Below are 18,682 nucleotides of genomic sequence, written 5' to 3'. Positions count from 1 at the left end.
TAAGACCTTGTTTATAGAACACGGGCTGCCCCAGAAGACAGAACACAGGCCCACTGGCATTGAAATGAATTATAAACCAGATTTATCAGACCAGATCTAGTCTGCTGCTACAGTCCCACTGCTACCCGGAGAAAGAGAAGGTGCCCGGAGTGTTTACATTAGCCTGCGTCCCACAGAAGCGCACAGCGCCGCTAACGCTGCCAGGCAGCAGTGCATTCTGGGAGCTTCTCCTCACCCGGCCCGTGCCTCCTCGCTGACCCTGAAACCGAGAAGCAGGCGACGTCAAGTCGCTCGCGTGTTACGCTCCGAGAGGAAAAAAACAATTAAAGCATTCTGTGTGTGTGTGTGCGCGTGCGCGCGTGTGTGTGTGTGTGTGAGATTCCCGGGCGGGTAAGACGGGCGGGGCGCGGGTTCTGTCTCTGCTCCCGACGGGGGCCCGGGACGCCGGGGGGACACCGGGGTTCAGGAGGCAGGCTTTGGGCTGGGCGCTCGACCGCAGTGCGCCAGATCTGGATTTTCCAGATGTAAACAGTGATGTCACCGGCCCGACCGCTCTTGGGCAGGGGAGACGGCTGCATCAGCCCTGAAGGGCTTTCAGATGGGTCGTTTTTTTTTATTTTTTAAACACGGCACATTTGTTTCATGTAGCGCCCTCAGACCTACAGAGCGATGAAGCCGCCACCGCCGCCATTTTGTTGCCCGTGTCACTGGCCTTCTTTGAACATGCCGAGAGAGACAGAAAGATGAAGCGAGACACGTTTCTCTAACCTGTACGAAAGCGTCGCCTTGAAAACAGGCACTGGGTTATACTCCTGTCAGTTTTTTTTTAAATGTAGGGTTTTTTTTGTTTGTTTATTTTGTTTACTTTGACGAGCACAAAGGTGCATCATAACCAGCCTTTCACCTTTCTCTCGTTCCTCCAAAAAAAAAAAATTTCACTCCAAAAAAAAGACAAAAAACGAGCCCGGCTCTTTGACAACACAGAGACAGACTCCTTCAGAAGCCAGGAGCGCCTGCCTTTCCCCCCCCCTTTCTAAAAATTTTTTTTAAAAACATTTTCTTCTTCTAACGGAACAAATAAAAACAGGCGTCTGGGTCTGGAGCGCTCGGAACGCCGGCTCGTCGGGACTCCGGGAAGGAGCCGCTCGGCGGCTGAGATTGATTTTGTGGGTGGGGGGAGGGGGGGGGGGCGCAGAGCCGGGTGGCAGAGCGGCGGTTCTTTCCCGCTGCACAGCAGCCATGGAAAATGTGAGGGGATTCTGGGGAAGGGCCGAGTCAGCAGCAGAGCAGAGCGGGGGGGGGGGGGCGGGGCGGGGGGAACCGCGAGAGCGAAGCCGGGCTCCAGGACCGCGGCTCCACCGTCTATTTTTGCCTCCCACATAATTGGAACAACATTTGCTGGGATTTCGCATTCCAAAACCACACCCCCCTCCCCCCTCTCTCCACCCCCTCCCTCCCCCCCCTCAGCACCACCAACATTAAGACGACTTGCGACATTGCATGTGTGGCACCAACCACCACCACCGCCACCACCACTAAAAATACAGTAATTCATGAACAAAGCATTTTTTTAGCTTTAGGCCTTTTTTTTTTTTTTTTGGTTGCTTGCTTTTTTCCTCCCCGTGTTTGAATCCCACACTGATAAAAGGGAAAATTTGTTTCAGCTAATTCAAAAGGCAGACGCAGCCCTAAAGACACTCCCGCCTTCCTGTTTTTGTCTTTATGGAAAGACGAGGGACTTGCATTTTCAGCTGATTTTCTGTGTCTTTTCAGTGGCGGCAGTGATGAAGAAAGTCAGTGCCGTTGTCTTCACTGAACTGCCGTTTTGGCTCAAACAAACCCAAAATGCCTGCCTCTTAATTAGACCCACCGGAACTCATCATAGGCACAAAGCCTTGAATACAATTCAGAAAGATTTAAGACAATCAGACTGCATGTATCAGTGTTGAGCTTCATAATCCCCCAACTCAGTAGACTGTTTCCAAAAATATTTCCAAAAATCACAGTAAAATGTAAACATACAAACTGCAAAATGAGGCTACAATTTAACCTGTTTTTTTTTTTAATTATTTAAAGTTCAGCTGGATCACTGTTCAAGGGTTGGATAATACATTTCCTGTTTTCCCCCAAGTTGTCAATTCTTTGGATTTTTAATTATTATTATTTATTTATTTTTAATAAACTCTGAATAATGTCCATTGAGAAATGTGTGACAACCAGTTTTTTGGGGTGCAATAGAAAAATAAAGAGTAACTGGTTTTAGACCCAGAGCCAGTGAACAGTACACCAGTAAAGTCTGTTAAAAGAGAACTCTGTCCTGGACTCTCCTTCCCTTATTAAACAGAGGTCATTTTAGGATCGAAAACAGCAGAACTTTTATACAGTGTGTACTGTTTGTCTGATGTGTTACTGTGGGGTCTGTACTGTACGTGACGGTGGTGGTGGTGACTGTAATTGTGACTGTGTTCTGTAATGTGCACAGGAGCGTGTGTCGGTCCTGCCAGGACAAGCCACTGACCTGTCTGTGTCTGTCTCTCCAGTCTGTGGTCAGTAGCAGCACAGAGGCCCATGTTAAACTCACTCTGTTCAATGTGACAGAGAAAGACCAGGGCAAATACTGGTGTCGGGCCTCTAATTTCGTAGGCAAGTCGGAGAACCCCTTCTGGCTTTTTGTTCAGAAACCAGGTAATGTGCCCAGTAACCCCGCCCCTCTACCAAAGCCCCGCCTCCCCCTGCTCTCTCTAGCCCCGCCCAGACTTGCCTCTCTCTCTCTAAAACCCTGCTGCAGCGTGTCGTCCTCATCCCCCAGCCACACCTCCCCTTCATCCTGCTCCTCCTCCTCCTCCTGCTCTGCTTTGGGTGTAGCTTGCATGCTCGCAGGTGGAGAAAACCACCCCCTCCCCCCGTGCCCCCCCCTCACCCCTCACCCCCCAAACATAATAGCAGCACAGTTACCAGCAGCCACTTTAACCGGCCTCACCCCCCCCACCCCCCCACTCCCACTACCACCCAATCTCCTGCATCTCCTCTCCCGATCAATAACCCGACTGGACACTGCTAACAAGGCTGAGACTAAGCAGCGACTGCCTGCTCCCCCCCCCCAATCGATCCCCCCCTCCTAGCGCACTCCGCGGGCGCATTAGTATTCCCCGTGTGAACGCGCGGGTACCGCCAACGTTCTGAAGAGCCCAGAAGAAGGGGCGTGGCCACGGACTCCACAGAGCGCTACGAGAGCCAGGCCCGGGTTCGGCCTGCTGCCCGAGGTTCAGAGCTGCGCTCCGCAGAGCCACTGCCTCCACAGAGCCACTGCCCCCACAGACCCCACCTCTCCATCTTTATATCCCTCCATCTCTCCACCCCTCCACTGTTATATCCCCGCATCTCTCCATCCGTCCCCCGTCAGTGGTCCTCCTTTCATCAGATTTTTCGTAAAGGCTCAGTTCCCGCCAGCTCACCGCCCTTCACGAGGTGTGGGGGGGGGGCGGAACGCGTTAACCCTCCCACCCAATCAGGTTCAGCGAAGCGGGGGCAGGGTGGCGACCGGGGCGCCGGGCGTGGGCAGGGGCGTTCCGCGGTCAGTGGAGGAGGTGGTGGGGGCCCTTGCTGCTTTGCTGCCGGCTCCTGGGCGCCGTGGTGACGGGTAGCGGGTGACTCCATTGGTGGCTGCACTGTGTGGTGGGAAATCTGGACAGCACTGCTCTTTATTTCCACCCCCCCTCCCATCATTGAGGGGGGGGGGTTTGAGCTTTTCCTGGGTGCTCCTTCCGGTGATTTGTGCATTTCCTCTTGGGATTTAAGGCTTATGAAATATCCTCTCTCCCTCCTTCTCTCTCTCTCCCTCTCTCTCTCTCTCTCCCTCTCTCCGTGATTCCCCCGGGTCCCAGACGGCAGGTATAAACACCACGGATAAGGAACTAGAGATTCTGTTCCTCACCAACGTGTCGTATGAGGACGCTGGGGAGTACACCTGTCTTGCTGGGAACTCTATTGGGTATGCTTACCACTCGGCATGGCTGACCGTGCTGCCAGGTAACTGCCCCCCCCCCCACCCCCTCCCTCTCCCCCGGGGTCCTTCCTGTCTCTGGGGTCACTATCACACTGCCTGTCACTTTGACACTCTTTCTTTTTTTAACTGTTGTGTTGATAAGATGTTATAAGTTTGCCTCTGAACGTTCGCTACAGTAAAACAAAAACTGTTTTCTCATTACCTACTGTATACTGTTTAAGGTGAAAGTGGACGTGTAAAATCAGATGCTCATGAGGTATTAGCCGCAGTGGCTGGTTTTGAGGGTAAGCGAAGGCATTCTCAGACCGAGGGGGAGCGAACGCCAAGGCGTCGTTCCAGAAGCCAGTCTCAAAGCCGGAGAGCTGGGCGGAGCCGGGAGAGACCGCCGGCACCGCCTCCCCACCGGCGCGTCCGTGACGCACGAAAAGCGCGGCCCGGCGGCCAGCTCAGACGCGCCGCGGGAGAACGGCGCGTTTTTAAACCACGGCTGAGATCAGCGGCTAAATCTGCAGCGCTGCGGTCCACAGGAACCACCGCAGTCTCCACGCCAACGCGTCTGAACAGACTGACCTCAGTCAATAATAATAATAATAATATTAATACAGCAGAGTGGGTAGCCCTGTTGCCTGCTAAGACGGAGGTTCCGGGTTCGAACACTAATTATTCGGCAGGGACCCTCAAGCGCAATTAGGGTCAGACTCTTCATACAGAGGATCGCCCCGAACTGCCAGGTTTCAAACCTGATGTAATCCGTGTAGCCGACACCGAAGCACACGCGGAAATTCTCAATACCGCTTTTTAAATACCACACTTCCGAGTAAATTAATGGTTTTCAGTTGTTGTGGAAAAACACCCCTTGTCTGAAAATGCCAAGCTTTCCCAAAACAAGCCATTAAGCGAACAATGCTGGATTATTCCAACAACAGGTGTTAAATGTCTACTAGTGCTGCTGTGGTTTTTAGTTTTTTTTTTCTTCTTCGCGTATCGTCTGGCTGATCGTTCACCTTCGACCCCTCCCAGCCGTCGAAGACAGCGAGAAGGAGGACGACTACGCCGACATCCTGATCTACGTGACAGGGTGCGTGCTCTTCATCCTCACGGTGGTCATCGTCATCCTCTGTCGCATGCGGATGTCGAGCCAGAAGACGCTGCCCACGCCGCCCGTGCAGAAGCTCTCCAAGTTCCCTCTCAAGAGACAGGTAACAGAAAGTAGATACAAGATTCCTTCAGATAGACAGATCCTCCCCTTTCCTATCCCCCTTTCCCTTTCTTTATTTTCCACAATAATGATAAAGATAATCATTAATATAACTTTATATTGCCATGCAGCACAAGATGCTTTACAGACCATTCTAATCACACAGGTTCTGCCCCCATGTACTTTAAAAGGATTGTTTGATCATTCATTTGCTGCTCACCAGCGCGCCTCACCGCCTGTAAAAATGTCACCTAAGAGTCAGTAACCAGGCGTAAAGCCACACGCTGTCTGTACTCAACACTCAACTGCCCCAGGAAAACACTGGAGTCAGTGGCGGTCATCACTCACAGACACTCTATTACAGCTGCGCTGTTATGCTAATTATGCTAATTATGTTAATTCTGCCCGTGAAATAAATCCAGCGCAAAACTGCAGGGTTGGTTTGCATGGCTGTGTGTGTGACAGAGAGAGAGAGAGTGTGTGTGTGTGTGTGTGCGTGTATGTGTTATATGGTGAATACTGTGGACACTGTTGGCCGCTTTAGGTCATCCAGCCATCCTACCCTCTCTGAGGGATGAGTGGAGTTGGGGTAAGTGGACAGGTTTGTGTCAGAATCTCAGTAGTACAATATGAGTAAGAGTGCCCCACACACACACACACACACACACACACACACACTCCCCCCTCCCTGTCACCGGTCTGACTGTGTTTAAAACACTCCCCCAGAACATCAGTTCCACAGTAACCAGCAGGTCAGGAATCCAAGCCGTAAATACCGCAATATACCCCCCCCCCCCCACCCTACCCCCCATCCCTACACCTCTCAGAGCTCCCCGCCCGCCCTCTCTTTCAGAGACTATAACTCTGCTGTGTTTTGCACCCAAGCAGGTGTCTTTGGAGTCCAACTCGTCCATGAACTCCAACACGCCGCTGGTGCGCATCGCCCGGCTGTCCTCCAGCGACGGGCCCACGCTGGCCAACGTGTCCGAGCTGGAGCTGCCCGCCGACCCCAAGTGGGAGTTCCCGCGGACCAGGTGAGGGGGGGCCGGAGGGGGGCAAGCGCGCACTTACGTTTTTACGACGCAAGTCTCGATGGCTGCTGGGCTCCGGATGGAAGAGAAGCAGCCACTTGGAATTGTGTTTTTCAGATAAGAGTGTGCCCAATTCTGATTGATGTTGAGTTGCTTTGGGTGATGTTGAGCTACACTGGGCTGATATTGTGCTGTTGATTTGTACTGGGCTAATATTGTCCTGTTGAGCTGCACTGGGTTGATATTGTTTTGTTGAGTTGCACCAAGCTAATATTGTGCTACAGAGTTTCACTGGGTGATACTGTGCTGTTGATTTGCACTGGGCTAATACTGTGCTGTTGATTTGCACTGGGCTAATACTGTGCTGTTGATTTGCACTGGGCTAATACTGTGCTGTTGATTTGCACTGGGTGATACTGTGCTGTTGATTTGCACTGGGCTAATATTGTCCTGTTGAGCTGCACTGGGTTGATATTGTTTTGTTGAGTTGCACCAAGCTAATATTGTGCTACAGAGTTTCACTGGGTGATACTGTGCTGTTGATTTGCACTGGGCTAATACTGTGCTGTTGATTTGCACTGGGCTAATACTGTGCTGTTGATTTGCACTGGGCTAATACTGTGCTGTTGATTGCACGGTGTACTGTGCTGTTGATTGCATGGCTATATGTCCTGTGGCTGCACTGGTTGATACCGTTCTGTTGAGTAGCACTGTGCTGATACTGTGCTGTTGATTTGCACTGGGCTGACGCTCTGTGTTGCGTTGCAGGCTGACCCTGGGGAAGCCCTTGGGCGAGGGCTGCTTCGGGCAGGTCGTCATGGCCGAGGCCATCGGGATCGACAAGGAGAAGCCGAACAAACCCCTCACGGTCGCCGTCAAAATGCTGAAAGGTCCGTACGAGAACGGCGGGAACAAGGCCAAATGCGCTTCCCCTGAACAGGGAGGAACAAGTCATCTCCAAATCACTATGTGTCTGAAATACATTATCAACTAGTCAGAAAACATTAACGAATAGGGAACAATGCAGAACAGAAGACAACAACACTACAGCCTCTGCCATTCTTAAACAGCAACTGAACCCCATTAATCTGCGCCCCAGTAAACACTTAAACTTACAGCAGGGCCGCCCAACCCTGTTCCTGGGGGTCTACCATCCTGGAGGTTTTCATTTCAACCCTAATTTGGCACACCTGACTTTACTAATCTCAGTGAGCTCTCTGGCTGTTGAGTGAGACATGCTTTGTTAGGGTTGGAGTGAAAACCTACAGGACGGTTGATCTCCAGGAGCAGGATTGGGCAGCCCTGCTTTACAGGTTCCTCTAGACTGAGGCTAAGACAGTGAATTTTCTATAAAGCCTGGACACCTACTGTAGGTTTCTCACAGATTTCATGGTTTCTCTCCCCAGATGACGCCACTGATAAGGACCTATCAGATCTGGTGTCTGAGATGGAGATGATGAAGATGATTGGCCGACACAAGAACATCATCAACCTGTTGGGCGCGTGCACGCAAGACGGTGAGCCACCACAATGCCAACAGCCATAACCATGCGTATGCATTTAATATAGCAGTCATAACTGTGCATATGCACTTAATATAGCAGTCATAACTGTGCATCTGCTCAGTCATCCAAGTGAGATTTACCACCAAACTCTGGGATTACTTTCACCACTGCTCTCGGGTAAGGGCTTCTAGGTGGGGCTGGGCCGGTTGTTCTGATGGGTGACCTATGACCTGTGACCTGTGACCTGTCTGTTTTTAGGGCCCCTGTACGTGCTGGTGGAGTACGCCTCCAAGGGGAACCTGCGGGAGTACCTGCGGGCCCGCAGGCCCCCCGGCATGGACTACTCCTTCGACACCTGCAAGATCCCCGACGAGCAGCTCACCTTCAAAGACCTGGTGTCCTGCGCCTACCAGGTGGCCCGGGGCATGGAGTACCTGGCCTCCCAGAAGGTCTGTCTGTCGCTCAGTCGGTCCATTGCTCAGTCAGTCCGTCACTCAGTCTCTCAGTCAGTCAGTCGCTCGGTCAGTCAGCTGATGTTTGGTGTACCAGTTCAGTACCGGATTGGGTGTGTAGTGCGTAAGTTCTGAATGTGATTGGTTCCTTCTCTCCCCTCCACAGTGCATCCACAGAGACCTGGCTGCCCGGAACGTTCTGGTTACGGAAGACAACGTGATGAAGATCGCAGATTTCGGGCTGGCCAGGGACGTGCACAACATCGACTACTACAAAAAGACAACTAACGTACGTACAGACGCAGGGCGGGACCGTTGCGTGGTCCCAAACCGTTACCCTACACCGTCACCCCTGGGTGAGAGATGCACGATAAAGGGATTATGCTTCCATCTGTGCACGTGTGCATCACGTCTAGAGTACTTCAATCATATCAGGTGTCCCTCCACATAAAGTTATCCATCTCTAGTCAGGAGCGCGCTCGGTAAGAGACGGTGAAGGCTGTTTTTTAAGAGCCCAGAGACGAAGAACAGGTGCTGGTGCCTGTTTACCCAAACTTGGACTGCAGCCATTAGCGCCGCGACGCTAAGCCAAACCGAGGGCAGACGACCCCCACTGCCTTTAGAGCTCGGCACAGGCCTCCCCCCCCCACACCCGAGAGACAGAGACACACCTGGAACGAGAGGAGGAACACAGAAGCTGCGGCTGCTTTGTGCAGAGGAAAGAAAACCAGCCAATCGGCAGCCTCCCTGCCACGGCCGTTACTAATATGGATTTACGATTGGTAGAGAGCGCTACAAACAAACAGTCACCGCGCATCGACCTTAAAACGCAGTGCAGCCACACAAAAAAAAAAAGAAAAAGATAAAGAGAAAATGCCGCAATGCGACACAGAGAGAGAGCCGCCAAACGTTAATAACGTGGCACCGCAAGGACGCGGGACGGTGGGGAGGCGTGTCTGACCCCAGCAGCAGACCAGGGGGCCCGGGGTCAGGTGGTTTTAACGTGCGGGTTGTGAGGGATGATGGGTAACGCGGTTGTTTTTTTCCGCGTCGGCGCTCCCCATTGTCTGCCCCCCCCCCCGGCGGAGCCTGTTTGAGCCGGGGGGCTTTACCGTCTGACTGATCACCGCTGTGCTCAGCAACTGACCTCCGTCTGAGCATGCTCAGTGGGGAGCTGAGAGGTGGCCCCAGGCCCCGGGCCCCGGGGAGGGTTTAGGGGGGGATTGAGCCGGTGCCGTTCTGACCCGAAGCGATCCTGCTGACCGGAAGGTTCTTTTGTGGCCGTGTTGTTGCAGGGTCGGCTGCCGGTGAAATGGATGGCGCCAGAGGCCCTGTTTGACCGGGTCTACACACACCAGAGCGACGTGTGAGTACAGCTGCAGTCACATCGAGTGTGTGTGTGTGTGTGTGTGAGTGTGTGGGTGTGTGTGTTGTGTGAGTGGTGTGTGGTGTGTGCATGTATTTGAGTGTGTGTGTGTCTGTGTGCATGTGTGTGTCTGAGAGTACGCGTACGTGTGACACAGAACATGTAGTGATTTTTCATTTTAACAGAATTGATAGTAGAGTGGTCTCTCTCCCTCCTCCTCATTCATCATTCTGACGTAACTGGGTCTCTCTCTCGCTCGCCATCTCTCCCTCTCTTCTCACTCGCTATTTTTCCCTCCTTCCCTCTCTCTCTCTCTCCGTTTCTGCCCACTCCAGCTCTCTCTCTCTCTCTCTCTCTCTCTCTCCCTCCGTCCCTCTCTCTATCTCTGCCCACTCCAGCTCTCTCTCTCTCTTATTCTCTCTCTTTCCCTCCCTCCCTCTCTCCCTGCTGCAGAGGAGACCGATTTGCACACCTGCACTTTCACACCTTTTTACTTCCTTAATCACGGTGTGCTCTTAAGTACAGTTTTAACATTCATAACACGCCGCACAAACACAATACACACATATCTGAATATTCACAGAAATATTCATACTTTTTACTTAATGAAAACATGTTTTCTCTGCGAGGCGTGTGTGTGTGCGGGTGAACTGGGCTTTCACACAGCATTGGGCCTGAGAAAGGTGTGTTCAGACCCAGCTAACGCCCTCTTTGCGCCCTCAGTGTGTATCTACAGCAGTGCACTAGACCAAGGATCCAGGGTCAGTTAGCACTGCATCTCAGTGCATTACATCAAATGCATTTCATTGTTTTTACAATTCAGATTTATTTTTTTTTCATGTTAATTTTTTCCCACAGCAGTAACCACATTCAAGCAGTTTTGCTTGTTAGAGATCTTGTCTCTTATTGTTGCTGTGCTCCAAAATATGAAGAGAGCACACACACAGCCCAACAGGCAGCTGAGCGACTACATCACCTGTGTAATGCTGACCTGTGAAACCATATGGGGGGGGGGGGTTGTTTTTTTGGGGTCCCCCCCCTTCCCCCCGGGCTTGTCTCCGTTTGGGACTGAGGCGCAGTGACATGAGCGGCCGCTTGTGCGAAAATGACAGAATTACCCCCCCTCCCAGACCATGGGGGGGGGGCTCAGGGTGGCCTGACACCCCAAATGTCTGGCAGCACTGGTCGCGGCTCAGCGGGCCGGGGTGGCGGTTCTCGCGGTAGCCGGGCGTGGATAATTCGGATAATTCCATTAACCGCGCCCTGCCGGACGGCAGGAGACCCGGGCCCAGAGGCTCGGGGGGGTGCGAGTTTTTGGCTAATGATCCGCGCCGGTGAAATAAACAGGCGTGACAACCCGCCCTCCCCCCCCTCAGATTACCGCCTGCTTTTAGGATGGGACTGGCTGCTGACTGCTGCAGCTCAGACAGTTAAACTGACATAAGGCTGTTCACACATGGCAGGTGTGTGTGTGTGTGTGTGTGTGTGTGTGTGTGAGTGAGTGAATATGCGCACGTGTGTGTGTGTGTGTGTGTGTGTGTGTGTGTGTGTGCGTGCGTGTATGTGTTCATGTGTGTGTGTGTGTGTGTGAGCACTTTGTGCTGACACCTGTCCACCAGAGACATTAGCTGTACTGAAGCCGTTTCTCCTTACAAGACCAACTAGAACAGCTGACCCCCGGTGTCTGACAGTAATTGGCAAATATAATTAATCGGCATATAATTACTGCATGTGAGACACACAGAGGCTGTTATGATCTGTCAAGACTAATTAGGGTTGCAGTTATTTTTTGCTACCTAAATTAAAAATAAAACACTTAAAGCCAAATTAAGCTCATATGCACAGCCTGTATTCTGCTCAGCTTGTACATATTGTATAATTTTGTCTCTTTTGTTTTTGTTTTCCGTTCTTTTCCCTCCTACTCTCCCTCCTTCCCTCCCTCGCTTCCTTTCCTCCCTCAGCTGGTCCTACGGGGTGCTTTTATGGGAGATCTTCACCCTGGGGGGGTCCCCGTACCCTGGCATCCCTGTCGAGGAGCTTTTCAAACTGCTGAAGGAGGGGCACCGCATGGACAAACCCGCCAACTGCACCCACGAGCTGTAAGTGTCCCGTCCCGCAAGGGTACAAACCCGCCAACTGCACCCTCAAGGGTACAAACCCCCAAACCTCACTCTCAAGGGTACAAACCCGCCAACTGCACCCTCAAGGGTACAAACCCCCAAACTGCACCCTCAAGGGTACAAACCCGCCAAACTCACCCGCAAGGGTACAAACTCCCCCAAACTCACCCGCGAGGGTACAAACCCGCCAACCTCACCCGCAAGGGTACAAACCCGCCAAACTCACCCGCAAGGGTACAAACCCCCAAACTGCACCCTCAAGGGTACAAACCCCCAAACTCACCCGCAAGGGTACAAACCCCCCCAAACTCACCCGCAAGGGTACAAACCCCCCCAAACTCACCCACAAGGGTACAAACCCCCAAACTCACCCACAAGGGTACAAACCCGCCAACTACACCCACAAGGGTACAAACCCGCCAACTACACCCACAAGGGTACAAACCCGCCAACTGCACCCACAAGCTGTAAGTGTCCCGTCCCAAAAGGATCCACCGTCTACAGACAGTGTGGAAAAAATTGGGAAACACCTGGGTAAATGCGGCAGAACGGACACAGGCGAAACGGACTGATCTTTAGCAAGTCTTTGATCTTTCGGGACTTTCCCCCCACAGGTACATGATCATGCGGGAGTGCTGGCACGCTGTCCCCTCCCAGAGACCCACCTTCCGGCAGCTGGTGGAGGACCATGACCGCGTGCTCTCCATGACCTCCACTGACGTGAGTACACCTGCCACGTTTTGGGTGACTGTGCAATGTTTTGGGCGAGTGTAGCGTGTTTTGGATGACTATAGAGTGTTTTGGGCAAGTTTAGAATGTTTTGGCCAAGTGTAACTACCCTGTTTTGGCAAGTGTAGCGTGTTTTGGATGACTATAGAGTGTTTTGGGCAAGTTTAGAATGTTTTGGCCAAGTGTAACTACCCTGTTTTGGGCAAGTGTAGCGTGTTTGGCTGAGTGTAGCGTGTTTTGTGCAAGTGTAGCGTGTTTGGCTGAGTGTAGCGTGTTCGGCTGAGTGTAGCGTGTTTGGCTGAGTGTAGCATGTTTGGCTGAGTGTAGCGTGTTCGGCTGAGTGTAGCGTGTTTGGCTGAGTACCGGTTGTTTGGCTGAGTGTAGCGTGTTTGGCTGAGTGTAGCGTGTTTGGCTGAGTGTAGCGTGTTTGGCTGAGTGTAGCGTGTTTGGCTGAGTGTAGCGTGTTTGGCTGAGTGTAGCGTGTTTGGCTGAGTGTAGCGTGTTCGGCTGAGTGTAGTGTGTTTGGCTGAGTGTAGCGTGTTTGGCTGAGTGTAGCGTGTTTGGCTGAGTGTAACGTGTTTGGCTGAGTATAGCGTGTTTGGCTGAGTGTAGCGTGTTTGGCTGAGTGTAGCGTGTTTGGCTGAGTACAGCGTGTTTGGCTGAGTGTAGCGTGTTTGGCTGAGTGTAGCGTGTTTGGCTGAGTATAGCGTGTTTGGCTGAGTGTAGCGTGTTTGGCTGAGTGTAGCGTGTTTGGCTGAGTGTAGCGTGTTTGGCTGAGTGCAGCGTGTTTGGCTGAGTGTAGCGTGTTTGGCTGAGTGTAGCGTGTTTGGCTGCGTGTAGCGTGTTCGGCTGAGTGTAGCGTGTTTGGCTGAGTGTAGCGTGTTTGGCTGCGTGTAGCGTGTTCGGCTGAGTGTAGCGTGTTTGGCTGAGTGTAGCGTGTTTGGCTGAGCGTAGCGTGTTTGGCTGAGTGTAGCGTGTTTGGCTGAGCACAGTGTGTTTGGCTGAGTGTAGCGTGTTTGACTGAGTGTAGCGTGTTTGGCTGAGTATAGCGTGTTTGGCTGAGTGTAGCGTGTTTGGCTGAGTGTAGCGTGTTTGGCTGAGTGTAGCGTGTTCGGCTGAGTGTAGCGTGTTTGGCTGAGTGTAGGGTGTTTGGCTGAGTGTAGCGTGTTTGGCTGAGTGTAGCGTGTTTGGCTGAGTGTAGCGTGTTCGGCTGAGTGTAGCGCGTTCGGCTGCGTGTAGCGCGTTTGGCTGAGTGTAGCGTGTTTGGCTGAGTGTAGCGTGTTTGGCTGAGTGTAGCGTGTTCGGCTGAGTGTAGCGAGTTTGGCTGAGTGTAGCGTGTTTGGCTGAGTGTAGCGTGTTTGGCTGCGTGTAGCGTGTTTGGCTGCGTGTAGCGTGTTTGGCTGAGTGTAGCGTGTTTGGCTGAGTGTAGCATGTTCGACTGAGTGTAGCCCGTTTTTGCTGACCTTGTCGTGTCTCATCGTTTCCCCCAACAGGAGTACCTGGACCTGTCGGTGCCGTTTGAGCAGTATTCCCCCACCTGCCAGGACTCCAACAGCACCTGCTCCTCCGGGGACGACTCCGTCTTCGCCCACGACCCCCTGCCCGACGAGCCCTGCCTGGCCAAAGAGCACCAGAGCAACGGGGTGCTCAGGACGCAGACCTGAGGAGCGCGCCGCGTACCCCCCAAAAAACACCTCTCCTCCTTTTCTCCTGTTCTGGGAGAACCGGGACGAACGCTGTACTCTAGAACAATCTACACCTCATAGAACCTCACGTTCTGTGGTCCAGGTTTTGATTTTTTTTTGTTGTATTATTATTATTATTATTATATTTTTTTGACTGGGCAACGCTGAGAGGGACCACTCAGCTTGAAGGTGTTCTTCATCCAAACCCCTCTGAATCACGGATTCCCTTTCTTTCTTTTTTTTGGGGGGGGGGGAGGGAGGGGCCAAAATTTTTTTGGACGCTCGCGACTGGTCGTGCCAACACCGTTCCGTGCCTACCAAACGCAAAAGGACAGAGAGGACGTCGACTGGGAGGAGGGGAGTGGACACTGTTGCCATGGGAAGCAGTTTGACCCCCCCCCCTTGGGACCTCTTGAGAGAAAATAGGGCCGTCTCAGTCTGGCCACGCCCAGTTTTACAGACTCATGGGGAGAAGGCGCTCCGTTAGGAGATATGCAATATCAGGGCCCAGTGTCAAGCTCAGGGGTCCAGCCCCCTTACCCTCCCCCCCACCAGACTTTACCCCAAATTATCAGCCAATGAAGGACCTACAGCACCAGAGTAGGAGTTTCATAATTCTGTTACCTGGACCGCATTGCGATTGGCTGGTCACTCAGTAAACGCAATGTGATTGGCTGGTCGCTCAGTAAATGCACTGTGACTGGCTGGTCGCTCAGTGGCCACACAGCCTGTGTTGGCTGCAGTCTTACCATGTCGCTAACAAAATGAACACTTTTTTTAAAAAAAAATTTTTAATCCCTTCATGGGAGTCGGAGTCGCATTTTTTGCCATCAGACATTACAAGGTTACATTGGGAGGCTTTAAAGCAAAAGTAAATTAATTTTTGTTTTTGTGTATTATCTGAAAAAAAGTTTCTATTGTAAATATATAAATACAAATATGTATCATAATGCTGTAAGCAGGAGTGTACTTAAAAGAAATATACATTTTTTTGAAAATTTTGAAAATCCAAACATTGCAATCTAGGATATACTGTTGTGATCATATCATTTAATCTTTTGAAGTTTATTTGAGTAATTAACATGTATATTTGTAATTTATTTATAGACTTAACATATCTGTTCAAAGGGTTTTAAAAGCTAGTTTAGGATATTTGGTACTGTAAACGACTTGAGTTTTTCAGATTTTAATTTTATAACTTATTAACAAAAAGAAATGAGGCAAGATATTTTCTCAACCTTCAGATTGGCCAAGTCCGATTTTGATTGATTTTTTTTTTGTTTACAGTTGAAAGAATGTATGAAAAAAAAATGGGAAGATTCTTTTAGGCGTGTAGTTTCTGAAACATTGCGCTGGGTATATACACAGGTATAAATAAGAAACTACGGTGTACAGACATTTAGTCCTGGATTGCAGTGGTGAATTATTTAACAGCACTACAGCGGCCTCCAAACAGCGCAGCAACAGCGATTACTCAAAAACAAGGGGGTTGACCTTTGACCTTTAACAAGAACCTCCAATGAAACCACCAGACTCTTCACCAGATCCCCACCCAACCTCTCGTTTAACATTCTAGCTGCTACCCAATAGTATTTCTCCTAGATATGAAGGAATGCATTGTGGATACACTTCCTTAAAGTGAATTCCGCAAAGCAAAAAAACAAACAAAAACTCTGAATTGTGATTTTTTTTTTTTTATGTATGTTTTTTCCAGTTTTGTACACATTGTCTTAATGAATGGTTCTAAAATGGCAGTGCACCACAAAAGGTGGTGTACAGACTGTAATCTTTTTTTTATTATGATTATTTTATTTTATTTTAAATCTCATATCCAGGTAATGCACTAGGAGGCTGGCGGGACAAAGTCCCTTTTGCACAAGTGCATTGTGGGAATCCCATGGCCAAATATTCCTCAGCCTGCCCACAGCTGTCCCTGGTTGACATGAGGCGAAGGTTTAAAATGCTAACGGGCTCTATAATTAGTGACAATTGCAAAAAGGGAAATGGGGTAGGGTTACCCAGTGGCAAGCAGCAGCAAAGTGTGTCTTGCTGCTAAAATGCTGATAACTGCCGCGTCAGCATTCCGTGCAGTTATTTCAATTTACATTATGCTTCCTCTCGTCGTTTAATTGGCCCATTTTATTTGTCTCGAAAGTGCCTGGAACTCATTTTAAAAATAAGGTGGAGGGGGGGGGGGGGTAGTTAATTATAAGATGAATTTCATCTGAATGTATCAAATGTCTACGGTTGCCAAACAAGGGGGGGTCTTAGAAGGCCCTTCTAGGAATTTTTTGAGAATGGGGGGGGGGGGGGGGGGGGGAGAGTATAGGCACTTGTGGGGTATGATTTGGATTGGACGTTGATGCATTTTAATTTGTTCTTCCGAGATGGGTAAAAGCTTTCCCTGTGGTGAGAGCGTTTTTTATTCTTCCTGTGTTCTGCTAGCGAGGAGCCAGCCGAAAGGTGACGCAGACAGGCGTAGCGTAGCGTAGCCCTGGTTTGTTTAGTCTTCACGGAGCTTCTGTGCTCCAGTGGCGGGTAATAGGGGACTTCTGCTGTCTAATGGCTATGGCTCAGCCTGGTTTTTGACCTTTGAACCTTCCCTGGCTGACCAAGGGGTGCCTTTTTTTTGCTGTGTTTTGCTTCTACTACTGATGGTCATCCAGTATGTTTCTTAAGTAACAAAGCAGAGATGGTGGTGTGGTCCGCTCAGATCTGAATGAAGATCCGCCGTGCAACGTTGTTATTTATTGTAATGTATTTATAATGACTCTGGTTTTAAAAAAAGAGGGGGACTGTGTGTGTGTGCCACACCCACAGTTTGTTTTACCTCGGTAGAAAAAAGCAGAATTTAAGATGGATTGAGTCGGCATTCCGTGGTACAGCAAGTTGCTTATCAGCAGGGGAACCCCAAAAAAAGTGCCAGTCGAACTCTTACAGTACCCCAGAACTTTTCCTCTCCTAGATTGGAATGCTTAACCACCATTCTTCCGGTTATTTTTGTTTTCTCATGTTTTAAGTATCTTGATAGTGCCATGAAGCTCTTACTAGAAGAAAACATAATTTATAGTTGGAAATTACCTAAGTGATTGTTGTACATTGAGTAGATTTTATATAGCTGTGTGATTTGTTTTTTTGTAAAATTATAGAAAGGAAAGTTTTCCTTTGCAGTATTTTCTTAACAAAACTCATTAAAGTTACAAGCATTCCAGCTACCTATTCCTGAAATGAAATTACATACAGGTATGTGAGCAAAATTTTCAAAAGAATTGAGACTAGATATCCTATATAATTTATTTTTTCTCAATATTCTTTTTTTTTTTTCTTTTCTTTGGTAACAGAAATGTAGAAAAGGCTGACTAATCTAATCATTTGATATGTAGAACTTTTTTGTAGATTTCCTAGCGGTTCTCCTCTGCGTTCGGACCCACTGGACGCATTGTTCTGGTACATTCCGCCACACACCACCCCGTGCATCGTCACCCCAGACTGGGTGAAAACTTTTTTTTAATTTTTTTTATTTTCATATCAGTCGCTGTGCCTGACAAAAAACTATGCTGTTGAAAGTTTTTTCAATAAACACATAACAAACCACACTCACTGTGTGTTCGTTTCTTTATTTATTTTTTTATGTGTGGGTAGGTTTTGGGGGGTTGGAGCTTTAATGTATTTAATAAATGATAATATATGATATATATATATATATATATATCAAGGCCAACATTCAAAGACGAAGTAGACACCCCGGCCTACAGCAGTATAGGTCTGAATTCAAAAACAAAGTAAAAAAAAAATTTAAAACACGGCCAAAGGTTGCAACTACAAAGACACGATAACCCAGGCAGGCAGGCAGTCGCGCGCGCACGTACGATACGGAGATGCCATGATCAAGCTGTATTTTTATTACATTTTTATCCAATCCTCTTAATCAAATAAAGATTAATTATGGCTGTTTCACTCACCAAGTTGTTGTCACTGCCCAGTTGATGTAATCCAGTCCTTGAGGGAGTCACCGTGTTAATTCCACCAACATCCACAGAAATAAATAATAAAATAATAATAAAATAATAAAGACAGCGCTAGCCCTACGGGCTAGTACAATTAGCACAGCAACGCTTGTATTTTTCATGGCTTCAAGTGTGTCAAGCAAGGAAGGGGAAGCAAGTTCTCTCGCTCCTTTTAAAAAAAATTTTTTTACAACCGTACTATTTATGTATTTTGGCAAACGTAAAGATTTTGAAAATACTACTTTACTTTGACAACTAGTTAGAGAGAGCACGCGACACAGTCTACACCAGACCGAGACGGATACACGTCACTATTCAAGTAACCTATGACATTACCTTTTATTTACCAAAATGAACGATGAACATTGTAAATGATTGTCTGACGTAGAGATTATTAGTAAGGTAACATTAATTTACCAAATAAATAAATTAATTAATTAAATTAATAAATAAAATTTGAACACAGCACAACCGTCAGTCCCAGAACAGTTATGTGGGCCCAAACCAGGGAATGAGGGGCTCCTATGACGGAGATAGACAGCTGTATATCTTCAGAAAATAAGCAGGAACAGCCCCGGGCATT

The 18,682-nt window shown here is 49.4% G+C and overlaps 1 protein-coding gene across 6 annotated transcripts in view; it reads left to right on the top strand.

Annotated features, from left to right (window-relative positions):
- The window catches only part of fgfr3 (fibroblast growth factor receptor 3), a 59,184-nt gene extending 41,496 nt beyond the window's left edge, over window positions 1-17,688 (top strand). For 4 of the 6 annotated variants that reach the window (XM_064334682.1, XM_064334685.1, XM_064334684.1 and 1 more), the window contains 11 exons: window positions 3,885-4,029; window positions 5,027-5,205; window positions 6,090-6,238; window positions 7,004-7,125; window positions 7,642-7,752; window positions 7,999-8,189; window positions 8,359-8,481; window positions 9,488-9,558; window positions 11,520-11,657; window positions 12,293-12,398; window positions 13,901-17,688. In XM_064334682.1, coding sequence (XP_064190752.1) covers window positions 3,885-4,029; window positions 5,027-5,205; window positions 6,090-6,238; window positions 7,004-7,125; window positions 7,642-7,752; window positions 7,999-8,189; window positions 8,359-8,481; window positions 9,488-9,558; window positions 11,520-11,657; window positions 12,293-12,398; window positions 13,901-14,071 — 1,506 coding nt within the window. In that variant the 3' untranslated portion in view covers window positions 14,072-17,688. Of the gene's footprint in view, window positions 1-2,540; window positions 2,686-3,884; window positions 4,030-5,026; window positions 5,206-6,089; window positions 6,239-7,003; window positions 7,126-7,641; window positions 7,753-7,998; window positions 8,190-8,358; window positions 8,482-9,487; window positions 9,559-11,519; window positions 11,658-12,292; window positions 12,399-13,900 lie in introns of all 6 variants that reach the window. The other 2 variants (XM_064334683.1, XM_064334681.1) reach the window with 2 other exon arrangements.
- Window positions 17,689-18,682: the final 994 nt, after the last annotated feature.

Source organism: Anguilla rostrata, chromosome 5, assembly GCF_018555375.3.
Source record: "Anguilla rostrata isolate EN2019 chromosome 5, ASM1855537v3, whole genome shotgun sequence".
Taxonomy (NCBI): domain Eukaryota; kingdom Metazoa; phylum Chordata; class Actinopteri; order Anguilliformes; family Anguillidae; genus Anguilla; species Anguilla rostrata.
This window is presented reverse-complemented; position numbering and strand designations above follow the sequence as displayed.